The sequence below is a fragment of the Phodopus roborovskii genome, unplaced genomic scaffold (assembly GCF_943737965.1).
Source record: "Phodopus roborovskii unplaced genomic scaffold, PHOROB, whole genome shotgun sequence".
Classification (NCBI taxonomy): domain Eukaryota; kingdom Metazoa; phylum Chordata; class Mammalia; order Rodentia; family Cricetidae; genus Phodopus; species Phodopus roborovskii.
Window position 1 is genome coordinate 60082916 of NW_026126407.1, and position 27180 is coordinate 60110095.

Genomic DNA, 27180 nt, shown 5'->3' on the forward strand with positions numbered 1-27180 from the left:
AAAACAATGGGTTACAAAAAATTTTTGTCATTCAATTAGAAATACCTTTTACAATAGTCCAGTTTGAATATTTTGAACAATTCTCGTTGTTAACTCCTTTTACTTCAACAGAGAAAATTCTGATGATGAACACAAAAGACAACTGCTTTAATGTTAACTCCTAAATGAAGAACATAGACTCAACATTCAATTTGCTGATGCTGAATTCAGAACATCTGGACTATACAGAAGCAAAAATGAACATTTCAGTAGATACTCTCCCAAGGTTTAATCCCTCAGTACTAGAAAAAAAAAATGAGGATTTTAGATATGACCAAGTGTGACAAACTGACACACCCATCTGTCTGTGGAGAGGATCACACCTCCAGGGATGAGAATAGGCCAGGTAGCTGGGGAATGATATCACCTTCAGGTACTCTTAAAGAGGAAAAGCAGGGAGAGGTGTGCCAAAGAGTATGCCTTGAGAGGCTGATCTGCACAAATGTTCTAGGAAAGACTAGTAAGAGCCCTAAAGTCTCTCCAGATGACAAGCCCAAGATTCCTGAAAGAAGAAGACAGCATGAGCGAAAGTCTCTTCTGGAGTCTGCACATCACCCTGTCTGGCCAGCAGGAGCCAAATAGGCACAGTCTCTGGGACTGTGATCCTTCCGCAGAAGCCTCAGACTGAGGATACCAGTCAGTGTGGAAACAGGGCAAACAGCCATCCCCACATCCTGGTGGCCAACTTCCATTTACCATGTGCCTTGAACTTATGCACACCTATCTACATGTCAGAAAAAGTCAATAAAAAGTGAAATTTAAAAAGCTTTTCCTAAGTTCAGCAATAAGAAAAAGACAAAAAGGCTCAGGACTTCAAAACTACACTGGAGACCCTAGCCAACATAGCATAGCATGAGAGGGAAACAGTCCCACAGTCCGTTTATTTGTAGATATGACTATCAAAACAAAAATATCAGACAATCTATAAAATCTTAATAGAATAAATGAATTTATAATGCAAGGTCCAAGGAAGTATAATCAAAATATAAAAATCAGTTACTCCCTCTAGGCTCAGGAAACATCATGAACAAGGAGACAGTAAGACTGTAAAAGCCAGAGGAAGTGAAGTGGATAGAATAGTGTGGAATGCTGGGTTCTGGGCAGGACATGATTATTGCACACTTGATTATCTATAGAGGATCTTCATAAGATTGTGCCCATCAACACACTACCTCCACCTCTACCACCCCTGGAAGAGGGGTGGCTCATAGGGGCCCATCCATCCCTGAGATGTTAAAGGTTGATGGGGAAGGGAAAAACATTTTCTTCAATGGGACAGCCACTGGTGAAGTGCATATGCAGCTATAAACAGACATCCATGCTTATGGAATAATCCTTCTGTACACTGTGTAAATTACACTGGTTTGGTTTAATAAAGAGGCTGACTGGCCAATAGTTGAACAAGATAAGGCTACATGGGAGAGCCAAACTGAGGATGCTGGAAGGAAGAAGGGTGGAGTCAGAGAAGACACCAGTCAGACAGACATAGAGGGAGTAGAAGATGAATGTGCCATGCCAAAAAAGTACCACTACATGGCAGAGCATATATAAGGAATATAGGTTACTTAAAATGTAAGAGCTAGTTAGTAATAGGCATGAGCTATTAGCTGAACATTAATAATTAATACTTAGTCTCCATGTAGGTTGTTAGGGAACTGGTGGGCCCAATAGTCTGCCTACAATGGTGTTCCAACATGGGACAGGAATTTCTACATAAAGTCTGACAAAGCTTAAAAAGGGATTCTAAACACACAAAAACAGAGTCAAGCTGTTTCTTGATTATTGTGATTATTGCCTTTTCTCCAGTAGGCTGTATTTGCTAACAGTAAGCAGGGATGCGACTCCTTTAAGAGATGGCTTCAATGCTAGCAACAAAAAACAAGCATGGCTCTTTTAAGAGGTCCTGCTATCTAACACCTAAATGGGGCTTACGAGCAGTGAGCATCACACTGGTGGTGTGTGGACTCCAAAATTCCCCAGAGTTGGGGTGTTAAACATGGCTCTCGCCAGCCAGTACCTCCACCATGAAGCTAGGCTCTCAGGAAATCAAGCAGGATGGAGCCAGCCACCAAAACAGATTCAGGGGCCCTAGCCATACCATTTAACAGTTTAAAGGCTCATGCAGCTAGAAAATGGTTACAGATACACAGTAAAGACAGATTCATATGGAGGGTGGGAAACAAACCTCTAAACAGGTTACAGTGTATTTAAAAAAGTACATAGGCTTGGGAGAGAAAAGAGACAAGGTAGAGATAGTCAGAAATTAAAAACTGGTTAAAAGGGGCTGGAGAGAAGGCTCAGAGGTTAAGAGCACTGGCTGCTCTTCCAGATCCTGAGTTCAATTCTCAGCAACCACATGGTGGTTCATAACCAACTATAATAAGATCTGGTGTCCTCTTCTGGTATGCAGGCAGAATACTGCATACATAATAAATGAATAAATCTTTAAAAATTCTTTAACAATAATGAAGTTCTTTTAAAAAAAAGGATTAAATAATATAATAAGCCATGTAAAAATAAAAAATACACAGTCTGGATTCTGTGTGTTATTGTGCTGTCATTAGATTTTCTGATTGCTAATGAAGGAATAACAGCTGCTAAGACACATTGGATAAAGGAAACTATTGGATTAAACCAACCTATATATTTTTTACAATGTCTTAATTTCAAAATTGAATTAAAAATATAGGAAACTTGCTGCTGGCTGATACTACTCACAGACTATGGCAGTCAAGACTTAATCATTATCCTGATTTTCTCAAGGTTTCCCCAAAGATACCATCCCCCTCAGACAGCAGGAAGCAGTCTAAAGAATGACGCTCAGACTCCCAAAATTTTGGTTATGGATGCTTGTTAACATCTAAGGTAGGAGTAGTTACAAATTGTTATTAGTAATGGTCAGGAAAAAAATGCTGAACAAAGGAGATTAGATTCAGGGGTCTTATTCTGAAAAAAAAAATTGGGGGACATAGAAAAGATAGGATAAAACAGGTTACTGAATCTACTTTAATGCAAAAACAACTATTAACCTCAAAATATTTTACATTGATACGGATTTTGGTTTATTAATACAAATTTAAAGGTTTTTGTTTTGTTTTTGACTATATGTATTTTTCTACTCTTGTTTGGGGTATTATGTTTATGCAACTCATTTTATAATGTAATAGATAACTAAGAAATACAGATTAATAGTTATCTATAATAGTCCTTGCCTGAATTGCTGACAGTATACTGTCCAAACTGGACCAGCACAATGCAAAAAAAAAAAAAAAGTGACTGCTAAACTTTGCCAAGATAGGATAAGAAAATTTTTCAAAATTCCCAACTTCTCAGAAACATCTGTCAGATACACTAGGCCTATAGCCCAAAGTTGGATAACCCAGTGCTGCACTTGGGCGACTGTTTAGGCAGCCAGATATTCCTGTCATTAGGTAACATTTCACTGTTCTGGGGTCTTTGATGGAGATCAAGACTAGATAGCCATAGTTAAAATTTTTTCTTAGTTATAATAAAAGGTAAGTTAGATATAAAACTTTAGAAGTCACAAAGACAAGAGAGATAGTATTTTCTCTAAATTTGCCAAATACAAATGGAATGGATATTATATCAGTAATTCTTACATAATAACTTCTTTGTTGTATATGATTTTACTATGTTAAAGTTAAAAGCTTTGTTTTTGATTAGACAAAAGGGGGAAACGTGGAATATTCCTTTATACTGTGTGAATATGTGTTAATGTGATTGGTTTAATAAAGAAGCTGACTGGCCAATAGTTGGACAGGATAAATTAGTCAGGGGAGCCAAACTGAGACTGCTGGGAAAAAGAAGGGCAGAGTTTCAAAGTCGAGCAGATTCAGGGAGAAGCAAGACATGCCATACTCAGAAAAGGTACTGTGCCATGTGGCAAAGTTTAGATAAGAACACGGTTTAACATAAATGTAAGAGTTTGTAGCCTGAGCTATTGGTTGAACATTTATTTATAATTAATATTTACTCTTCATATTGCTTATTTAGGAACTGTGGGCAGGAAAGAAAAGTCTGCCTACACATGCTACTATAGGTAACACTACTAAAATCAGCAGCCTCTGTCTCTCTCTCTCTCTGTCTCTGTCTCTCTAACACACACACACACACACACACACACACACACACACACACACACACACACACACACACCAAACAACAACGACAAGGAGGGGTTCTCAAAGCTAGGAAAGGGACAAAAGAGATTAGTGGTGTGTGTGTGTGTGTGTGTGTGTGTGTGTGCGTGTGAATATGATTGATATTATAAACACTCATGAAAATGTCATCAAGAAACTCATTATAACTAATAAAAACATTAAAAAAAGATCTGCAGATCCAATCTGTACAAAAAAACATAAAACTTATTGTAGTAATACAAAGCAAAATGTACATACAAAATCCTATGCCGATACTGTGAGACGCTGCCATGAGAAGACATAACTACTCGGAATCAATTTGGTTTCACTCCCCCAATTCCAAACCCTGCCCAGACATTTAGTTAGGAACTCTGCTAAGGCCCCACCTCTCTCTCTCTCTCTCTCTCTCTCTCTCTCTCTCCAGATCCTACCTTTAGAAAGTCCTCCATTGGAGGCTCCTCCCCCTGAAGTACCCAATACTGTGCCTATGGAGTACTTAAGCTCTGGTCCCTACAGCTGCCATGATTCCCCTCTCCCCATATGATCAGGGAGTTGGTTTGCTCTTGTGGGAGCTGGCCAACTAACTAATACTTCAGAAAATGAATAACTTCAAGAATAAACTTTTTAGAGATGAAGCATCTAACATCTTAAATCAGGCTCATTATAAAGTTTCAGTAATTAAGACAGAGTGAGCTTATTTTCATAAGTGAACTTATTACTATAGACAAAATCCAAAGAGCAATGGAGCACAGCAGAGCTGAAACATTATATACATTATATATACAGACCCACATTATATACAAGGCTAAATGACTCTGACAATGGAAGAAAGGTACGCTTTTCAAAGATGCAGTACCAGGATGGCTGGGTATTATATGCAAACATAAAGATGTGCCATCATCTCACATCATCTATAAACAGTCTTGAAATTGATCACCTATACTACACATAAAAGTGAAAACTATGAAACGGCTTAAAAAAAAAAAACTATGAAAAGGTCTTAATGACCTTAATCTAGGCAAAGGTAGGTGTGTAGGTGTGTGTGTGTGTGTGTGTGTGTGTGTGTGTGTGTGTGTTTTGAGACAGGGTTTCTCTGTATAGCACCAGCTATTCTGGAACTCAGAGATCACCTGCCTCTTCCTCCCAAGTCCTGGGACTAAAGGTGTGCTCCACCACTGCCTGGATAGGCCAAGATTTACACACAGACACAAAATTCAAGCCTGAAAGAAGTTAGGTAATCTCAGGGCAACGATGCATTTCAAAAAGAGTATCTCATGCCACCACTCTGTACAGGAAAAACACCAGTTAACCCCACCTCTATCAGGCTGGCAATACCAGGAGGCTCCTCCCTTAGGGAGGGAAGTCATAAATGCCCCCTCAGGAGGCTGGCCCCAAGACCCTGAAGAGCACCAAACACTAAGAATGCCAAGCCTCTCATATAAATGTGGCCCTATGGCATACCACTGACCCATATGATTCCCTTGCATCCTTTAAATCATCTCTATATTATTTATGACAGGTAATATGTTAGACTGTATCCAACCAGTCATTACACTGTAAGATTAGTCACCACAGCTACCACTGATAGAATGTATCCAAGAAGTCATTACATTGCACCTTAGGCAACAGTAACAAGAAGCAAAAGTCTGTACATCTTAGCAAAGGAGCAATTATCTTCCCTGAAAATTCTAACCTCCAGTTGTCTGAATCTGCAGACACAGTCCCTGAGACATGAAAGGCTCACTGGAGTGACTTCCTCTCAAAGAGTGGAGTATGGAACTGAAGAAGTTAGTACTTGGTGGCAGAGACACCTGAGATCACTTCATCTGGGAGCCTAAGGTAAGCATCAACAATGCAGAAGCATCAACAATGCAGAGTCATGATGGAAGCCACACTGATAGGTTTTCTAAGTGTCACTTAGAATACTGTCTGACAGACTCAGATGAGAGATATTCTATAGTGCTGGTAACTTGCGCTACTCCAAACTGTAAAGGTCATCAAGATCAAAAAAGCAAGGAACATCCAAGGAATGTAAAGGAGGCGAGGAGACATGACATAAAAATAAGCATGCATTTAGAGATCTCAGCACTGCTTCTTCCCAAACACATAGCTGAAGATTACACCTTGCACTAACCTCACTATAGACCCTCATTCTGTAAACCATGCCTGGCTGTCAACCATGCCAGAGCTTCCAGGGCCTATCTGTCAAGTCAATGATTCAATTCTTGCTTAGACAGAAAAACACAGCTCCGTGTTTCTAGTGACAAACCCATACAACATTTAAAAAGGCTAAATGGAAAGAGAAAATGAATGGAAAAGATAAAGTATAACAAAGAACCAACTTGACAATACCAGTTATAAAAGCTGCTGCTACTGGGAGTACTGCAAGTGAAGGCCAGAGGAGCTGGAGAATGCAACCAGCCAGATAAGAGGATAGTAATTGAGATGATAGACCAAGATGCCCGAGGAAAGGCCAGAAAACAAAAATCACATGAAAGAAATTCTCAGAGAAGTTTCTGGATGTTCAAAGCACAGAAGACAGCATAAACACAGCCCAAACATATGGGAGAGGAATAACTGGCCAGCACTTACTCTACATCCTAAGTTAGAACCAGTAAGACAAGCATCAAAATGTTTCCACCTAGGTAAATATTCAGAGTTCTTACTACTCAGTGCTTTCAGAAGGATCACTGACTATTCAACACAACAGTGTTGTGCGTGTTTATAAGGTGGGAAAGTACCAAGCATGACACTGAAAACATACAAACTGGGAGGTGAGAAATACATTCCTGTAAAGATCTTATACAGCTACAAATTGGCACAACACCATGTGCAAGAAGACTCTGACCCATCCCAATCAAAATCTGAGGCATTTCTATACAAGGTAGATGCCCTGAGAATGCAAAGGATTTAGAACAGTTCAAGGGGACAGAGGACACCGAACTAAGCTAGAGATGAGGGGTCCAGGTAGAGAAGGCAACTGAGGGGTGGAGGGGAACAGGGTGGAAATAGTAGGTGAAAACTGCCTTTTTAAAAGTATTTTTAGAGCCTGGTGGTGGTGGTGCATGCCTTTAATCCCAGCATTCAGGAGGCAGAGACAGGAAGATCTCTGTGAGTTCAAGGACAGTCAGGGATACACAGCAAACAAAACCCTGTCTTAACCGCCCCCTCCCAAAGCATTTATTTTTATTTTACATAAAGGAGGGAGTAAACTCCCCAAAACCAATTTCTTTCAATTTCAAAATACGGAATAGTAGCCACTTAGGACTATTTTTTTTATTATTATTAAAAAAATAAGTCTTCTATGGCTTTTATTGAAAACATTTTAAAAGCAGCTATGAGGTACTCAGCAGGTCTGGTGCTTGCTGTACAAGCCTGACAACCTAGTCTGGTTCCCAGAATCCCCAAGGAAGGAGAGAACTACCTCCCAAAACTCACCCTCAGACCTCCACACATTCATGGAACACACCCCTCCATACAAACACACATCACACACCCAGTAAATAAAAATAACAAGGAAAATATTTTAATAGAAAAAATGTAAATGACTGCACACAGACTGACTCAAGTGCAAAACACCAACAGAAAATCAGCACTTGTCTTTAAAAACAAACAGCTCTGACACAAATTGGTATGTCACATTTCTTGGAGCTTCCAGGTCCCTTTTGGAAAGTGGCACAAGTCCTCTCCAAGTCCACAGGATATAGCTTTATTAGGTTACACTTTGGCTCACACAATGGAGATACTTACCATTCCTCAAAGACCCCTTTACTCTAGTCTGGGTGTGTAACTAGCACTTTCCTGCCAGCCTGGTCCCTGAGCCACATTAGTCCCAAAATAACACACAGAGACTCTATTAGTTATAAAGCTGTTGGCCAATGGTGAGAGCTTCTTATTGGGTCTTAAATATTAATCCATTTCTATCAATCTAAGTGTTCCCACATGGTCTTATCTTACCAGAGAAAGGGTCCGGACCTCTTACTTCTCTCATGTTCTACATCTTGACTCCTCTCTACCACATGTCCCAGAATCCTCCTTGTCTGCTAGCCCCTCCTATCTTGCTTTCCTATAGGTTATTCATTAACCAATCAGAGAAACACATTTACAGAATGATATATACTCTACTTCCATTCACTGGGTTACCACAATATCAGGACAGCTACATATTAACACTCTAGAAATGACTCTAGGAAAAGAATCCTAGAAATGACTCTAGGAAAAAACTCAAAGCTAGTTCCCTAAAGAACACCAACACAGCACCTGATCTTATTCTATTGTGTTTCTCAAGATAGTCATTCATTCTATCTCTTCAGAAATTGTCATTTTGGTTCCTTTTGCTTTTTTTTCAATCCCACTAACTGTAATTGAGTAGGAAAGAAAGTTCTGCACTGTCAGCTGAGCAGGGTCAGACTAGAAGTGAGTTAATCTGCACAAAAGATAAACAGGAAGAGGAGGTGCCTGGAAGGACTCAACTCTGTGTGTCTTTATCTGATGCCCTTTACAGGAAAATACAGCAAACAGAGAGATATTGAGGGATAGAAACGGGCTGTCAACCATGTGGAGAATGCTGCTTTGAATTTTAATGGTCTCACCATGTATTGCCAACTCAGCCATCCTAAATAAGTAGACATGTTTGCCACAGTCCAAGTAAGGTGATGGTATTTGCATTATGGATTTGCTCTGAAGAGCCAGGATGTGATGGCTTCACACCTGGTAGGGAAATTGTGACTTCAGTTCCCTCAGAACAGAGACTCACTCACCAAAAGCTAGTCCATATTCTCCCTGTATCTTGTGAAGGTTTGTGAAGGCACTTCTGAGGTTATAACTATAGAAAATCAGAAAACAACTTCTTTCAAGAACCTAGAATAGATTAAATTGATGAAAAATATAAATGCACCATTTATCTTTTAAAACACCTAGACATCTGTGTAATTCTGAGAGCATGGCAGCCTGAATACTGACTTCCTTTTATTTACCCTTGAGAACTGTGGTGTGGCATGTAGGAAAGGTCTTTGATCTGACTTTCCAAGGCACACAGGGGGTTGTTCTCATTTTTACATGACATTAGGTAGAAATAACAGGCAAGATATTAAAATGAGTCTCTGTTATAACTTTAGCAATGTAGTTGAGAGTATTTTTAGCATGACTTCATTAATTTGTTTTAGATTTATTTATTTTATACGTGAATGTTTTGCCTGCATGTATGTATATGCAGCACATGTATGCCAACGAATGGTTGTGAACCACCACTGGGTGCTAGGAATCAAAAACAAGTACTCTTAATTGCCAGGCCACCCCTCCAGTCCTTACCATGACTTTATGGATTTACAAAGAGAAAAAGGCAACCTTTGTGGCCTTGAATAAAATCAGAGAAAGAAGATGTATTCCAAGTGCCACTCACTCATGTTCTGGAATAGCACATGCAGCAGGGGTAAGGTGCTGGAAGGGTAATATGAATAAAAAACAGTATCAGCTTTCCCTCTTCTTACTTTCTCCAAGAGTACCAAGGGAAAGAACTCTGAAAGGGGGCATGAGAGACACCTAAGAAGATCATACGCTTGTCAATATCCAAGGAAAGAACACTTTTCTGCTTTCCCAATGGATAGGATAGTCCATGAATGGATTTGAGGCAAGAGATAAGGGCTTGAGCCTACCTTTCATTGGTTGTGTGACTCTGAGCAAGTTCCTTTTTTAAAAAAAAAAAAAATAGATTTTTGTTGGGTTAGAGAGATGGCTGGGCACTGGTTGCTCTTGCAGAGGACCTGTGTTCAGTTCCCAATATTCACATGTTAGCTTACCACCTGTAATTCCAGCTCAGGGGATCCAATACCCTCATCTGTCTTCTGTAGGTACCAGGCATGTACACAGACATACATGAAGTCAAAACACTTATGTAAAAAAAAGAAAACAAACCATAAAGAAAATGGACTGTTGCAAGGATTAAATATGAAAACCATATATTACATGCTATGGTGTTTGGCACATGGCACACTCAAGGACAGCAAGTGCTTTCTATTCCCCTGTTATCTCCTGTTCTGTGCTAAGAAAGGAAGGTGGCCAAGTTTCAGAGCTGACACTGATCAGATTCAGAGCTGATCTGAATGTTTAGACAATCATCCAAATCTTCAAAAGGCAGCAATTTTGATTTGTCTTGCTTTAGCCCAGTATTTCCTCACTATGCCTCCCTTTTGGAATGGTAATATGTATCTATTTTATGCTGGAAGCATATAATTTGCTTTTTTATTTTATAGGGGATTGCATTCCGTCTTAGAAGTGACTTTGGACTTTAAAATGGTATTAAGACTGAGATAACAGGTTGGTCTAAATACATTTTTGTATTATCATATGGCCATAAGCCAATGGGAACCAGAGAATAGAATGTGGTGGTTTGAATGAGAATGGCCTCATGGCTCAAATGTGTAAATGTTTGGTTCCCAGTTGATGGAACTAAGGAGTAGGAGGTATGACCTTGTTGGAGAAAGTTTGTCACTGGGCTGCACTTTGAGATTTAAAAATCCTCCAGTCACCCCCAACCCCCACCTGCTTTTTACCTGCAGTTCAAGATGTTAGCTCTCAGCATCCTGATCCAGGTGTCATGCCTCTCTACCATGACACACTCTTATAACACTGGAACCATGAACTCTCCATTTGTATATATGAAAAATGAAAAGCTGTAAGAAGTGGGGAGCGAGAAAGAAATGAGGCAGGTGCAGGCAGCAAGAAGAGTGTGGTCCTGATGGCTAAGCAGTGAGAAGGCCAGCAAACAGCCCAGCAGGGCCCACCATTGGCTGGATGGCTGTTTGTTAACTCAGGGGTGTTTGTGGTCCACTGTTCATCAAGGTTCATCTACACTGCCCTGCTCTATTGAAGCACACAGACCTATGATGCAAAGTTCTACCCTCTCCACAGCCAGAGATGAAAGCTCTCTTCTCCAGGGATTTGTTTTTGACAAGGTTTGTTTTGAGAAGGCCCTAGCCGGCCTGATATTCACTGTGTAGCCCAAGATGGCCTAGAACTTGCAGCAATCCTCCTGCCTCAGCCTCCCAAGTACTGGGATTACAAATAAGTACTCCATGCTTGGCTTCATGGATTCCTGAATGAACAAGGGTCACATCTCAGATCTAAGATGAATGACAAGCCTGGTATTGGGCCACAGTCACTTCATCCCTATGCCTGTCCACCAAAAAAATAGAAACACCTTGCAGCTCCTGTTGGCTGGGGGTACAGGTTGAATTGTAGCTAAGCGTAAAGTATCCAGAGAGCTGCTGGAGAAATGTTAAAGATTTTTGCATCCAGCAAGTTAAAATCTCAGATTTACACATTTCATGTTTTATTTTAGCAACATGATATCAAAAAAAGAAAAACAAGTATAAACATATGTCATCTGGGAAATTCAAATAAGAAATTTGTTCTGCATTTAGTCACCAGACAGCATAATCAGAATGTTCTGAGGGCAATCTATGTCAAAGGTCAGCAGCGCCCCTTACAGAATTGTAAATGTCACACTAATATGAAGGTAAGTATGAGTAACTGAGCTGGTTGGTAAGGACTTTTAATTATGGTTAATAAAGTACATAATATGAAGACATAGGAAGAAAGCACTGATTCTCAAAAAACTACCGGGAAACACAAAAGCAATCCAAATACATCAAAAGTAACTTTCATGCAAGATGTCAGACTTAGTTTCATGTTATTTAAAATAAAATCCTCAGATGATGTGCCACTTCAAAGTGGTAAGGTGAAAGCTAGCATTCAGTGCCAAATTCCAGAGAGATAGTGACAAACCTATATTTTCAAATTTAAAGAGAGATGAGTCATTGCAAAACTGTTCTATATTTTAGTGAAAAGCAAACCAACAATGCCACCAAATGCAGTGACTCAGCTAGGACTGGGACTGAAGCTCCAACACAGCTCTTACTTAGTTTGCACAGGCTTCAGGTTCATTCCCAGGCATCAGAAAATAAATACTCCCTAAAAAAGAATGGATAAAGAAAATGTGGTACACTTAGATAATGGAATATTACTCTGTTATTACAACAACGACATCAAGAAATTTGAAGCCAAATAGATGAAACTAGGGAAAAAAAAAAAAAAAAACGTTCCTGATGGGGGTAATCCAGACCCAGAAAGACAAAACATGATTAGTAACTACCCCAATTGTTATCTGAGAAGCTTCATCCAGTAACTAGTAGAAATAGATGCAGATATCTATAGCCAGACATTAGGCTTGGAGAATGCTATGGAAGAAGGGGAGGAAGGACTGTCTGAATCACCAGAGCTCACAGAATTGGAACCAATAACCAGGGAATCTGCATGCAATAGACCTAGGCCCTCTACATATATATGACAGTTGTGTAGCTTGGTGCACTTATGGGGCTCCAAACAGTGGGAGCAGAGGATGTCTCCAATGCTTTGGGAACCCATTCCTCATACTAGGTTGCCTTCCCAGCCTTAATACAAGGGAATGTCCAACCGCAACTTTGATATCCCATGCTTTGTTGATATCCATGGGAGGCCTGCTCATTTCTAAACATGAACAGAGGAGGGGATGGGGTACAGGGAGAAGAAGGAGAGAATGGAAGGAGAGGAGGGGAAACTGTGGTGGGGATGTAAAATAAATAAATTTAATTAATATAAAATATACATGGGTAATTTTAAATAAATCTAACTGCTATACCACTGACTACAGAGGTGATACCAGATCCTAGCTAGATTAAATAAGACTTTCATCTGAAAAAAAAAAAAAAAACAAAAAACTCAGTGAGCTGTCAAATACATGACACCCTATATCACAGATGACAGAAGAAATACCAGGTATAAAAAGATGTTAAGGGTTGAGGATATGGCCTCGTGATAAGAGTGCTTCCCTGGCATGCATGAAGTCTCAAGCTCAGTCCCAGCAGCACAAAAAAGAAGCATCCACCAGGTGAAGCATGCACCAGGCAAGCATGAACCAGGCGTAGCATGCAACAGATGAAGCATTCAACAGGTGAAACATTCAACAGGCAATAACTGAACAGGAAGAACTCAACATAGTTCTTTGTCTGAGTCTCCAAGGGTTCCTTCTATTCCCTGTCCTCACACGAAAGGCTTCAAATCAAATTCTACTGTAAAAATTCTATCCTAAGTTGCCTAGATCTCTTCTTTAATTTTTTTTTTTTAAATGATGATATAAAATGGCTCTGGCAACTGTGATCCTAAATGAAACACAATGAAGAATCCAGCATGGCACCCAGACAGAAAAGACCTATTTCATTTCCACACTGGTCCATGAACATTACAGGAAGCATGGTATGAGCTAGTGACCTTAAACAGTCAGGGCAGAAAAGAGAAAATGAATGAAAATGACAAAGATTATGGTTCAATGGTACAAAAAAAGACTGGTAATAACTTTTGTTTACTTTGGTTGGTATTTTGAGACAAAGAGTCACCCTGTGGCTACAATTAACCTATAATTCATTGTAATTTTACTCCCTCAGCCAGAGCTGACTTTCACAAAGCTCTGGCTTATACACTTCTCCTGAATTTTACTACCAGGTGGATGGTGTAGACTAGAAGAACATTTTTCTCACCAAGGGGCCTTCAGCACACTGAAGCCCCATGGATGGGCAGCAACAGGAGAGATGTCACAGAGGGCAGCATTACAGACAACAGTCTAAGTGGTGTTCCCATTAATCTAGCCACCATGGAGGTGGGGGGGGGGTGTAAGGAGTACGGTATTTTTCCTCCAGCCCTTGTCCCACCGCCGTGCCAGCCCCAAATAACATACAGAGACTCTGCCATACTCCTTACGGGGGGGGGGGTTCATTTGCACACATAAAAGTGAAAGGAAATATTACACACAAAATGAAACTGGGCTGGCTTCTCCATGTGTAATCTGCCTGGTGGATCTACACATAAAATGTGCACAATGGTTTTCTGCAGTTACATAGCACCTTTAAATGATAAGAAACAGAATCCTGAAGAGTAAAAAAACAGAAACCAGAAACAATTATATGATTACTGACTTTATAGGTTAACCACACAGACAGAATTACTTTAAGTAACTTTAAACCACATGCTCTTGTGGCTCAAAACCAGGATTTCACACGTATTAGGGAAACATTCTACCACTGAACTCCAAACCTCAGCCTCCAAATCATAGTAGGGGGTGAATGGTCAAGTAATTATTTATGTATGTGTATATATGTATATATATATATATATATATACATATATACATTGAATTAGTTTTGTACATATTAGGTAAGATAGAGTCAAGAAACACCTTTATATAATTAGAAAGCAAAACATTCAGCACAAGAAAAGAAAAAGTTAAAGCAGAAGAAATTATAGGAAGTTCCAGAGTCTAAAGGAAATAGGAAATATCAATGTATGTTTATGCTTTAAAGGAAAGAAAAAAAAAAAAAACATTCCTTGGCTAAATCTTTTTATTTGAAAGGGCTATGAAAACATCAGTACACATAGTATCGGCAGGCCAGAGCTGCAGGGTTATCATTCCTTACTAACAGGGACAGCACAGCTTAGAGAAACAATCAACTCCAAAAGGATGGCAAAAAGTGTACAGGAAGAACCTGGACTCTCGTGTGAAGACAGAAATCCTAAAGCTGCCAGGAATTACTGTGGGGCGGGAGGAATAGCTCAGCAGTTAAAAGCATGTGCTGTTCACAGAGGACCTGAGTTTTGTTTCCTAACACCCACAATGATTCACAACAACCTATAACTCCAGCTTCAGGAGACCCGAGTCTTCTTCTGGTCTCTAGGGGCACCTACCTTCACATGCATTCACCCAGAGACATATACAAGTGCACATAGCTAAAAATAAAATAGGTCCAGCAGGGATAGAATTCAGTGGTTCTCAACCTGTGGGTCATTTGACTCCCAAGAGTAGATTGAGACCCCTTGGGAGCCCAATGACTCTTTCACAGGGATTGCCTAAGACAGTAAAACAATGAATATTCATATCATGATTTATAACAGTAGCAAAATTACTGTAAAAAAGTAGCAATGAAATAATTTTATGGCTGGGGATCACCATAACATGAGGAATTGTATTGGGAAGTCTAGACATAATAGTATCAAGCCAGATAGTGGTCGTGCATACCTTTAATCCCAGAACTTGGGAGGCAGAAGTAGGTGGATCTCAGTGAGTTCCAGGCCAGCCTGGTATATACAGCAAGTTCCAAGACAGCCAGGGCTACACAGAGAAATCCTGTCTGGAAAAAAGTAAGAATAAAAAAAAAATTTAATGTATCAAAAAAGTAAAACTTAAATTATTATAAATATGAAATATAAAAATGAAAAATATCTAGAAAGCCACTGCAAAATTTGAAAATATCAGTGGAAACTTATTTAAAGGAAGACAAACTTCCTGCTTGACAAAGAAGAAAGTTAAAGCCTAGGTGTTAATTAAAGGTAAACATTTTTAGGGAGTGGTAGCAATGAAGATCTTGGAATCTTCATAGGAAAAGAAATAAATGGAGCAGAAGAGACTGGAAAAAACCAGACTCATGCAGGTCTGTTTTTCACAAAGGTGGTGAGTCAAGCCAATGAGTCATGAAGAGTTCAGTGGCCTTTCTGTTTTGTTTTGGGGTCCTATTTTAATTGTTATTTATGTATACATGTTTATGTCTGCTAGTCTGTATGTGCATTCAATGCCCATGGAGGCCAGAAGATATAAGTAGAGCCACTGAACTGGAGTTAGAGGTCTTTGTGAGCTGCCATGTGGGTGCTGGTAACTGCACTTGGGTCCTCTGCACATGCAGCAAGTGCTCTGAAGCTCTCTCCAGACTCTCCACTTAATTTGTGTTTTTAAAAAAAGTATTATTAAAATAACAACCAGGCATACATATGGGAAACATTAAGCCTTAACCTCCAAACATTAGTCAGCTTCTCAGTATAACAAAATCCCTAAGTTAGACAAAGGAAGATCACAGCATCAGGACTCTCAGCTGCTGACTGCCTGGCCCATCCCTGGGACTCCAGGTACAGCACAAACAGCAGGAGCACTTGGTATAGTGAGGCTGCTCACCTCATAGCTGCCCAAAAGCAGGAGGAAGAGACAGAGACCCAGAATCTCTTTGAAGTGTACTTCCCCAATGGCTTACACCCTCTAACCAGGCCCTACTCCTGAAGTGTCAACATTCACCCTCCAGCATCATCAGGTGAGAGAAACCCTTCAAAACACAAGCTCTGGGAAGCCAATTAAGAATCCAACCACTTCATGACATAATCAAAATTCATTTGAAATGGAGCATAACTCGCGTAGAAAAGCAAAACAAACCTCCCAAAGAAAACATGAACAAAATCATGACTACCTTAGAGTAGACAAACATTTTTTAAGAAAAAAAAATCTATCTATTAACTATAAAAGAAAAAAAGCCATAAACAGATCATCACAGAATCAGTCACTTCTGCTGTGATAAAACACCAGGACCAAGACAACTGACAGGAAAAAGGGTTTGTTGATTTATGGACTCAGATGGATCAGAGTCCACCACCTTTAGGAATAAGGTTCAGGAGCTGACCAGCAATACAGTGAGAGCCAGGGTTAGAGATGCTCCTGGTGGCATCTAGCCTCTTCCTTTCTGATGGGAGATGTCATTCTTATATGTTTCTCATACTGGTTAATAAATAAAGCACTGTTGGCCAATAGGAAATGAAGATAGGTGGGACTAGGAAACCAGGAGGAAGAAGTAAAGGAGGAGTCAGGATGGAGAGCCTGGAGAGAACAGAACCGCCATTCCTCCGCTCTCGGTAAGACCACGTGGAAATACATAGAAATGGGTTAATAATTAAGACAGAGCTAGCCGTTAAGAAACTAGTAACTGGCCAACAGCATAATATCAAATACAGAGTCTCTGTGCGTTATTTGGGGCTGGCACGGTGGCAGGACAAGACCAGGCGGCAGGCAGAAAAACCATACTCTTTACACCTTTCCCCAGGTACCAAGTACCTTTTGCCTCCCTCTAGATGACAAGTAGACACTCACACTGCTGGATGCTCAAACATGGGGAAGTGTGGCGGCAGGCAGGCATAGTGACTGAAGAAGCAAGGTGAGAACTTACATCTTTAACCCCAAGCAAGAAACAGAGAAGAAACTGGGTATGGTGCAAGTCTTTGATACCTCAAAGTCTTCTACAGTGGCATACTTCCTCCAGCAGAGCCTAAGAGGAGCACTGCCATTCAAACTACCACAATCACCCAAATTTAAAAATACCTGCTCATTAAGAGATATTCTTGTTGAAGATGCTTTCCTCCTTCCATTGTATAATTTTAGCTTCTTTGTCAAGAATCAGGTGTTTGTAAGGTGAGTGGTTTAATATCAATTCAATTCCATTGATTTACCTCTCTATTTTTGTGCCAATACCAAGCCGTTTTCAGGACTATAGCTCTAAGTAGAGCTTGAAGTTGGGGATGGTGATGCCTCCTGAAGTTCCTTTATTGTGCAGGGTTGTTTTGGCTATCCTGGGTCTTTTGTTTTTCCATATAGAGTATTGTTCTTTCAAGGTCTGTGAAGAATTGTGCTAAGATTTTAATAGGGATTACATTGAATCTGTAGATTGCTTTTGACAAGATTGCCATTTTTACTATGTTGATCCTAGCTATCCAAGAGCATGGGAGATCTTTCCATTTTCTGGTAATTTCTTTAATTTCTTTCTTTAAAGACTCAAAGTTCTTATTATATAGATCTTTCATTTGTTTGGTTAGCATTATCCCAAGGTATTTTATGTTGTTTGTGACTATTAGAAAAGATGTGAAAGATATTTCTCTTATTTCTTTCTCAGTCCCTTTATCGTCTGTATGATATCTATTTATTATTTGCTTGGTCTTGTATCCTGCCACTTTGCTGAAAGTGTTTATCAGCTGTAAGAGTTACCTGGTAGAGTTTTTCAGGTCACCTATGTAAACTATCAGATCATCTGCAAACAGTGGAAGTTTGACTTCTTTCTTTCCAATTTGTATCCAAAGACTGCAGATGGATCCATATCTATCACCATGCACAAAACTTAAAAATGGATCAAAGACCTCAACATAAATCCAGCTACACTGAACCTCTTAGAAGAGAAAGTGGGAGGTACACTTGAATAAATTGGTATATTCCTGAACATAACACCAGTAGCACAGATACTGAGATCGACAATTAATAAATGGAACCTCCTGAAACTGGGAAGCTTCTGTAAGGCAAAGGACACAGTCAACAAGACAAAATGGCAGCCCACAGGATGGGAAAAATATATTCACCAACCACATCTGACAGAAGGCTGATTTCAAGAAGCAAGTTACCAAAACACCAAATAATCCAATTAAAAAGTGGGGTACAGAACTAAATAGAGAATTCTCAATAGAGGAATCTAAAATGGCTGAAAGATACTTAAGAAAGTACTCAACATCCTTAGCCATCAGGGAAATGCAAATCAAAACAATTCTGATATTACTCCTGTCAGAATGGCTAAAATCAAAAACACCAAAGACATTTTATGCTGGAAAGGATGTAGAGAAAGGGGTACACTGCTCCTCTACTGGTGGGAGTGCAAACTTGTACAGCCACTTTGGAAATCAGTATGGTGGTTCCTCAGGAAAATGGGAATCAGTCTACCTCAAGACCCAGCAATTCCACTCTTAGGCATATACCCGAAGGATGCACATTCATACAACAAGGGCATCTGTTCAACTATGTTCATAGCACCATTATTTGTAATAGCCAGAACCTGGAAGCAACCTAAATGCCCCTCAACTGAAGAATGGATGGAGAAAATATGGTACATTTACACAGTGGAGTACTACTCAGTGGACAAAAACAATGGAATCTTGAAATTCGAAGGCAAATGGATGGAACTAGAAGAAACCACACTGAGTAAGGTAACCTCAGTCACAAAAATACAAACATGGCATGTACGATCTCATATTTGGTTTATAGACATAGAGTAAAGGATTACCAGCCTACAATCCACACCACCAGAAAAGCTTGTTTTACATGTCTACAGAAAGAGAGATTTTCTTAAATAGCCAGGTGGTTGTTTGATCCTAGCACCACTTTTAATAGAGGCAGATGGATCTCTGAGTTCAAGGCCAGCCTGGTCTACAGAATGAGTTCCAGGACAGTCAGGACTACATAAAGACATCCTGTCTCAAAGAAGAAGGGAGGAAGGGAGAGAGGGAAGGAAGGGGGAAGAAAGGGAGGGAGAGAAAGAGAGAGAGAGAATAAGCAAATCAATTCTCAAATATAAGTATTCAGCACACATTACTGATCCAGAATACTTCAAAGCAACACAAGCAACCAACACAGTTTTCAAGGGGGTCACAACACTCAATACACATCTAAAATAGCATACCTGAGTGGCCAATAAATACATTAAAAAGGTAGCCAAGGGCTGGAGGTACAGCTAAATTCCTAGCATTGTAAAAATAAAGCATAGTTCACTTCATTATCCCTGAGAGAGATGCCAATTAGAAACTAGATAGGATGCTGGTTCATACAGTCTAGAATAGCTAAAACTGAAACTGAGAACATTAAATGTTGGCAAGTATGTGAAGCACTTGAAGCCACATATTACGGGTGGCTATAAAATGGTTCTGTAGAGACTGAACCATTTGATAGCTTTAAGCTTTGTTTCTGCAAAGCTTAAAGCTTAACAAATACATAAATGTCATAGACACCCAGTCCACATTCCTACTCACTTACTCCAGAGGAATGTGTCTATATAATCGCTCAAATATAAGGAACTGGAATACTCATAAGACAGTGCAAAAAAAAAAAAAAAAAAAAAAAAAATAAATCTACCACCAAAGAAGTCTGAATTTGAGGGCAACCAAAATGAAGGGAGGGAGGGAGGACAAAACTAAAAAAATATGAAGCAGTAATCAGTTACTTAACAACATTATATAAAAAGGCATTTTCCTCCTAAGTCACCAAGGAAGCACCAAGAGGTCCACTGCTGGGACAGCTCAAGTCCTCAGCCCAGTCAGGTGCTCACCTGTTGGTATGGGAATGGGGGCCTGGCACTTTGGGTTGCTTTCTTTCCACCTCCTTCCAGCTGTCTTCTGTCCACTTCCTCTTGATCTGCTTGTCTTGCTGTTTCTTTCCCACATACTCTGCATAGGTCTGGATCCGATAACTTTCAGCATATTTGCTGGTATTAACAGCTACAAGGAAGAGAAAGAAATCCTTAGAAAAGATGAAGATAGCATTAAGAAAGATGGTTAAGAAGTCTGGGCTGATGGATCTCCTCCTTCTGTCTGATAAAGCAGTTGAAAATAGAGAGAGTGCCCACCCTGGACGGAGTAGGGTTTTTGTCATAGTAGAGGTTGGGGGTGAGGGGATTTTCAGGGTTCAAGACCCTAACTGGCTGATATTTGTCTCAGGATCTCCTCGCAGAGTAACAAGTCCATTCCTCAACCTCCCCCAGTGTGAGGGGCTTTGTAAACAGGAAAACACTGCAAAGATATAAACAAAACACTGCCTTTCCAGGTGTTTACACCTAGTAAGACAGCTTGAAAACTTCATTTTTCAGAATAAGAAAGTATAAGCAGGCAATCATTAGGTAATAACCTCAAACTCTCACTATTATAAATAAAATGGTAACAAAGGCTGCATGCACACTGGTATGACAACTCTGCTACATATCTGTACTCTGTTTTAGAGATACTGTGTTTAAGCTCCACAGAACACCCATGAGAGAGGAATTATCTTTAACAATGAGAAACAATGGACTGGGAAGACAGCTCATACAGTAAAGTGACTGCTTTACAAGTATGAGGACCTGAGTTTGGATCCCCAGATCTGATATTACCACAATTAAACAAACAAATAAAGCTGGGGGCTGTGGCATGTGCTGGCAATCCCAGCAATGGGAAGCTAGGAGACTGAGATAGGCAGATAGGCCCAGGAACCTTAAATGCCAGCTACCCTGGCCTACATGGCAAAGTTCCAGGCCAGTGAGGAACCCTATCTCCAACAAAGGTGGAACGTAGCTGAGTACCAACTCCTGAGATTATCTTCTGATTTCCAACCCCCCCCCACACACACACACAAACATGTGGGACCCAGAACAATTTGGTACACACCTGCCACTTGGCTACACTGCTGCCATGCCAAAGCTCAGTGGAGAATAACTAGAAACTAACCTGAAGTTTAAGTTTACCCTGGGAAGACACCTGACTCCAGCAGAGATCACAAGCTGGGACCACCCAGAAACAACCCAGGAAGGGTCCATCCAGGGGAAAGTACCTGATGCTCCAAAAGGAAATTCCTAACATTCCAACAGTTATAGATAGGATCACCTGATGTCCCTTAGACCAAGCACCCCTAGACAAATGTCAGCCAATCAGGATCTTGAACCCTGAAAATCCCCTCACCCAACCTTTACTATGTATGATAAAAACCCTACTCTGCCCAGGCTGGACATTCTGCCTGCTCTCAGCTGCTGCTCGAGCTTGAATAAAGGCTCTTTTATACACATGGGATTTGGTCTCCTTGTTTGTTTGTTTGTTTGTTTGTGGGGGGGGCTCCTCGATCTAGGCATAACACATACTCAATGAGAAACAAAGTCATGGAGATCAAGGGTTTGTCTACAGATTCCTCTACCAAGACTCAACACCAGGTTACCCAAATACCAGGGCTCTTTATGCCACTCTGTACCTGAATGCTGAGAACTCTATAATCCTTGACATTTGCTTACCTTCCTCCCCCATTTTTGGTTTCTGGCTTTTCAAGACAGGGTTTCTCTGTGTAGTCCTGGCTGTACTGGAACTTACTCTATAGACCAGTCTGGCCTTGAATTAAGGTATCCGTCTGCCTCTGCCTCGCCTCCCCAGTGCTGGGATTAAAGGTGTGCCCTTTTTTGGGTGAACCCATTTCTCAGGGGTTGGTCAAGTTACCACATTCACCCTGCATTTTTAAAGACCCCACAGTTCCCTACATTGAACATCTGGCTATACCCTGCAGGTACAAATGGGAGAAGCAGTTGCTTGTTTGTTTTTTGGTTTGCACTGCTGAACACAGAACCCAGCGCCTGGAGCACACACAGCAAATGCTCTTCCAGAGCTCTGCTCTGGTTACTGGTGTTCAAACCCATGTGCTCCTTCCTTTGAGGCCAACAGATTTAACAGGTAGCAGTAAGAGAGTAAGGAGGATGGAAAGCCTGTTTCATGAAGATGGCTCCATCATAATCATAATGGGTGTTGGCTCATGCAGTTTGGGCATGTGCTTTCTTTGACCATTATTAGCACCAGTAGTTATCTCTAATAATTGCTAAGAGCCTGGCCATGCTGTTGGAGCAGTCTTGGTACCTAAGAAGCTGCACCAGCATTATGTATCTGGCAGAGTTAGTAAATACAAGAATGGACAAATGAAGGCAGAAGGCAGGTGGGAGAGATGAACATACAGTCTTAGGGTACCACAGAACTAACTGGACATCAGAGCAGGCTCGGTAGCACAGACTTTTAATCCCCATGTTCAGGAAGTCAAGACAGAGGGGTGACAGCCTAAGGCAAGCCTATGCTATACAACGAGTTCCAGGATAATTTGGCCTATACAATGAGATCCTATCTGGAAAAAGAAGTAAAAAAGACTCTGGTGTACCAGGAACCTTAACCCCAAGAAAAGGAAAATGAAGTACAAGAGGCAGATGCTACACATAGCCAAGAGTCGATATTTTTACATTTGAAAATGGACCAGATTTGACTAAACTCTTCAGCACAGTTGTTTGTTTCATGTCACACCTGAAATATTTAGACATCCAAATATTAAAATAAGAAAGAGGGATGGAGAGGTACCTCTGTCAGTGTAGTGGTTTGAAAGAAAATGGCCTCCAAAGGGAGTGGCATTATTAAGAGGTGTGGCCTTGCTGGAGGACATTGGGGCTGGCTTTGAGGTCTCTTTTGCTCAAGCTTCCTTCAGTATGACAGTCAGTCAACTTCTTGCTACCTTCTAGTCAAGATGTAGCCAGCATCACATCTGCCTGCACACTGCCATGCTCCCCATCATGATGATAAAGAAGTGAACCTATGAAACTGTAAGCCGCTAACTCAATTAAATGCTTTCTTTATAAAAGTTGCTGTGGTCATGGTGTCTCTTCACAGTAATAAAAACCCTAACTAAGACAGCCAGTAAAGTGCCTGCCATACAAGCACAAGGACCTAAAACCCATGGGTGGTAGTGTATTACTGTAACTATAGCGCTGGGTGTCAGTATGGAGACAAGCAGATCCCTAAGGTTCATTGGCCAATAAACTTAGCCAGACCAATGAGTTTCAGGTTCACAAGGGGACACTGTCTCAAAAGCAAAAACATGGAGGAAACATCCTTGTTTATTTCCAACTTTCACATACATGAGTAACCATGTGCACATGAGGACATACACTAATAAGTACTCTATGGACACCACCCACAAAAAAAAGATTTAATATATTTTTAAAAAAGGAAAAAAAAAACCAAGTTCATAAGAAGTTTACTAAGAGGTTCATTGTACTTTGCTATTAGTGAAAGATGAAAAATACCTCAAAGTATTATGAAATTTTTATATTATGCAATATCTCCCAAAGGAATGACAGGGATTGTTAATAAACCATGAGCTCACAACCACAAACCCCAAATCATAGCAGATCATCTGCAGAGAGAGCTGTGGTAGAAACCCCTTGAAATTTCTTCTGGTTGGAAGGTCTACTCCACAGCACCTGAAATAACCCATCTCTGAGTGGAATGTGCACTGCTGAGGAGAAGTGCTCACTCAGATCAGTATTTCTACAGCAGCCGAGGCCACAATGGGTCCAGAAGGCAGGGAGATGACATGTCCAGTGGTACCCCCACTGATCCTAGCCCCAGACCCATGGATGAATGACTCCAACAGTTCCCTGACAAGGAATACATCTGAGCACACTGGAATCAGGGTAACTAGAAAGGGAAAACAAGTAAAAGTCCTTTCATTGCAAGTCTTGCATGGCAATGGTTTATCCACATTCCTTTAGTCCCAACAGTTTTGTAGCTCTGGCCTTTAATCTAGAAGCCAAGATCTGGCTCAGAGCCACACTTCTGATGGATGAATCAGCAAAATGAATTGGCTGTCAACCCAGTCCTTCAGCATCCAGCTTTCATGTTAGAAGCAACATGGAGCAGGCTGCCTATAGACACCAGCCTTCTTCAGATTAGACAGGGAAATGATTTAAGGCCTTCTTTTGCTCCCACCATTTTGTCAAAGCTGATGAGAGACCAAACACATTGGGAGTCTACCCTGTTTCCCTGTAGGCAAGTGAGGTGACTCTCACATACTAATTTCATGTCTGGTACTCAGTCTGTTTTCTCTTTACTCAGCACACATCACAACTTTAATCTCCACAACTCCCAGAGTAATGGATGCTTCAGCGCTAGTCTAAAGCCAACACATAAGAAATATGTAAACCAATATTTAAAAGTAACATTCTGTCTGTGTATTCACAGAAATTTAGTATATTGAAATGACACCATCTTATAAAATCCTATATTAGGTGTTTTAATGAATTACTTAAAATGTAAATTTTGCCTTTCTATTTATTTTAATTAATTTTTTAAGTTGGTGTGCTAGTTTTACGTCAACTTGATACAAGCTAAAGTCATCTGAGAGGAGGGAACCTCAGTTGAGAAAATGCTTCCATAAGTAGGTAGGCCTGTAAAGTATTCTTTTGATTAGTGATTAATGGGGGAGGGCTCAGCTCATTGTGGGTAAGGCCATCCTTGGGCTGGTGGTCCTGAATTCTATAAGAAATCAGGCTGAGCAAGCCATGGGGATCAAGCCAGTGAGCTCCTCCATGGCTTTTGCATCAGCTAGCTCCTGCCCTGCTTGAGTTCCTGAGCTGCCCCCTTCAGGACTAGATTACAATATGGAAGTGTAAGCCAAATAAATCCTTTCATCTCCAACTTGATCTTTGGTCAGGGCGTTTCACTACAGCAATAGAAACCCAAACTAATGCAGTGGGCATATAAAACATCAGGATTCTTTGACTTCTTAGTAGATATTTTTATTTTAGTTAAGAGCTTTGGAGCTATGGAGGTGGCTCAGTAGGTAAAACACCCAACACACAAGCATGGGAGGGTCCGAGTTTGAATCCCCAGAATCCATGTAAAGCTGAGAATCTGCAATCCCAGTGCCTCCCTATCCTGACTAGAGGTGGAAACAGGAGACTATTCAGAAAGTTGCTGGCCAACTAGCCTGCTGTAGTGATGAGACCATGACTCAAACAACCAGGGTTGTCCTCTGCTACACTAAGTGATCACACACACACACACACACACACACACACACACACACACACCACCTTACTGTTTGTCCAATGTAGTAGTGCATGCCTCTAACACTAGTGCTGCAGAGATAGAGGCATTCAAGTTCAAAGTCAACCTGATCTACATAGTGAGTTTCAGGTCACCCAGGATTGCACAAAAAACAAACAATAATAAAAACAGGAAACAAACAACCAAAATCTCTCTAGTTGACAAATATATTGTATTTATAGAGATTTCTTCTGAAATTGATTCTCAGATTGCCTGCAACTCTGGGGGGGGGAGTGGGGAGGAAGCTATTTTAATTAAAGATTACAGAAATTAAAAATAAAAGTAGCCTCCCCCCACACACACCAAAACCAAACCAAACCAACATGATACTATACACATGTCACACTCAAGGGAATGAAGCAAGAATGGAGTAAGTTTGAGGTCTGTGGGGGACTTTCCTTACCTGCTAGAAAGCCTATTATAAAATTTATTTAAAATAATTAAAGTAAGTGTAGATAGGAGTATTAGTTTATGCCTATAACCCAATACTTGGGGAGTCTGAGAAAAGAGAGTAACTTAAAGTTCAATGACAGCCTAGACTCCAGCATGAGATCATGTCTCAAAATAAAAACAACTACAAAAATTCAGTGGAGTACTGAGGCAGATATAAACAAATAGACCAATGGTATAGAAGTAAGCCTAAAATGGAATTTGTAAAACATTGATTTTTAACATAACAGTCTAGAAAAATGAAGAGTTGAGAAACTTCTTTATTTATAAGAAAAATGAAATCAGATTGCTAGTAATATTAGTCCAAAAAAAAAAAATCCAAAAAATCCATTCCAGATGGATAACTTAAGTGAAATGACAAAGGCAAACTTGGAAAACTTGAAAAGAAACTGTAAATGCAATTCCTTCTGAGCTACAGTGGGGAGGGATTTATGAGTATGAAAAAGCACTAAATGAGGAACGAGATGGCAATCATGCTAATATTAAAACTGCCACCATAAGATAGCATAAAGAGAATGAACTATAAACTAGAAGAAGACATCAGGAGTACATCTGAACAATAGATGATGGTGAAAAATGAAACATGACACATAAAGCACCAGCCACACGTCACAAGTGGTCCGAACATTCCCAGTCACAGTGGAAGACAATCTCCTACAGGACAATTAGAAAATTCTGTGCCTATTATCAAAACTCATACTGCTTTGGATGATAAACTAGTGACAGAAGTTGAATCAAACATGACAGAAGGAAATAAAAAATGTGTATTTTGGCAAACCTCTATAAATAGTCATAGGCCTAGATTGATAGTTAAGATGAATAACAGACTGTTTGACGGGATACTTGACACAGGGGCTGACATAACTATGATAACTAATAAATCTTAGCCTCGAAGATGGCCCCTGCATGAGGTAAATGTTCAATTCTTAGGAATTGGAACCCTGTCTCACGTAAAACAGAGCATGAGATGGATTGAATGTGTAGGACCGGTAGGACAGAGAGGAAGGTTGAGACCATATGTGGCTGATATAGAAATAAACCTATGGGGTCATGATCTATTACAGCAATGGAATGCACAGATTAACATTCCTCCAGTATTAGATATGAACCATAAACAACCTCATGAATGTGGAAAAAAATATTATAAAGTACTATACAAGACAGACACCAAATATCCAGGCTGTACAAAAACAGAATACAAGTGCTGAACAAACAGAGGAACCTAAAG

General features: G+C 40.2%; 1 protein-coding gene across 5 annotated transcripts in view; it reads right to left on the reverse strand.

Moving 5' to 3' along the window:
- Parn (poly(A)-specific ribonuclease) overlaps positions 1 to 27180 on the reverse strand; it is a 163883-nt gene that overhangs the window by 20713 nt on the left and 115990 nt on the right. For all 5 annotated transcript variants that reach the window (XM_051181461.1, XM_051181460.1, XM_051181459.1 and 2 more), the window contains one exon: positions 20177 to 20345. In XM_051181461.1, coding sequence (XP_051037418.1) covers positions 20177 to 20345 — 169 coding nt within the window. The remainder of the gene's footprint in view (positions 1 to 20176; positions 20346 to 27180) is intronic.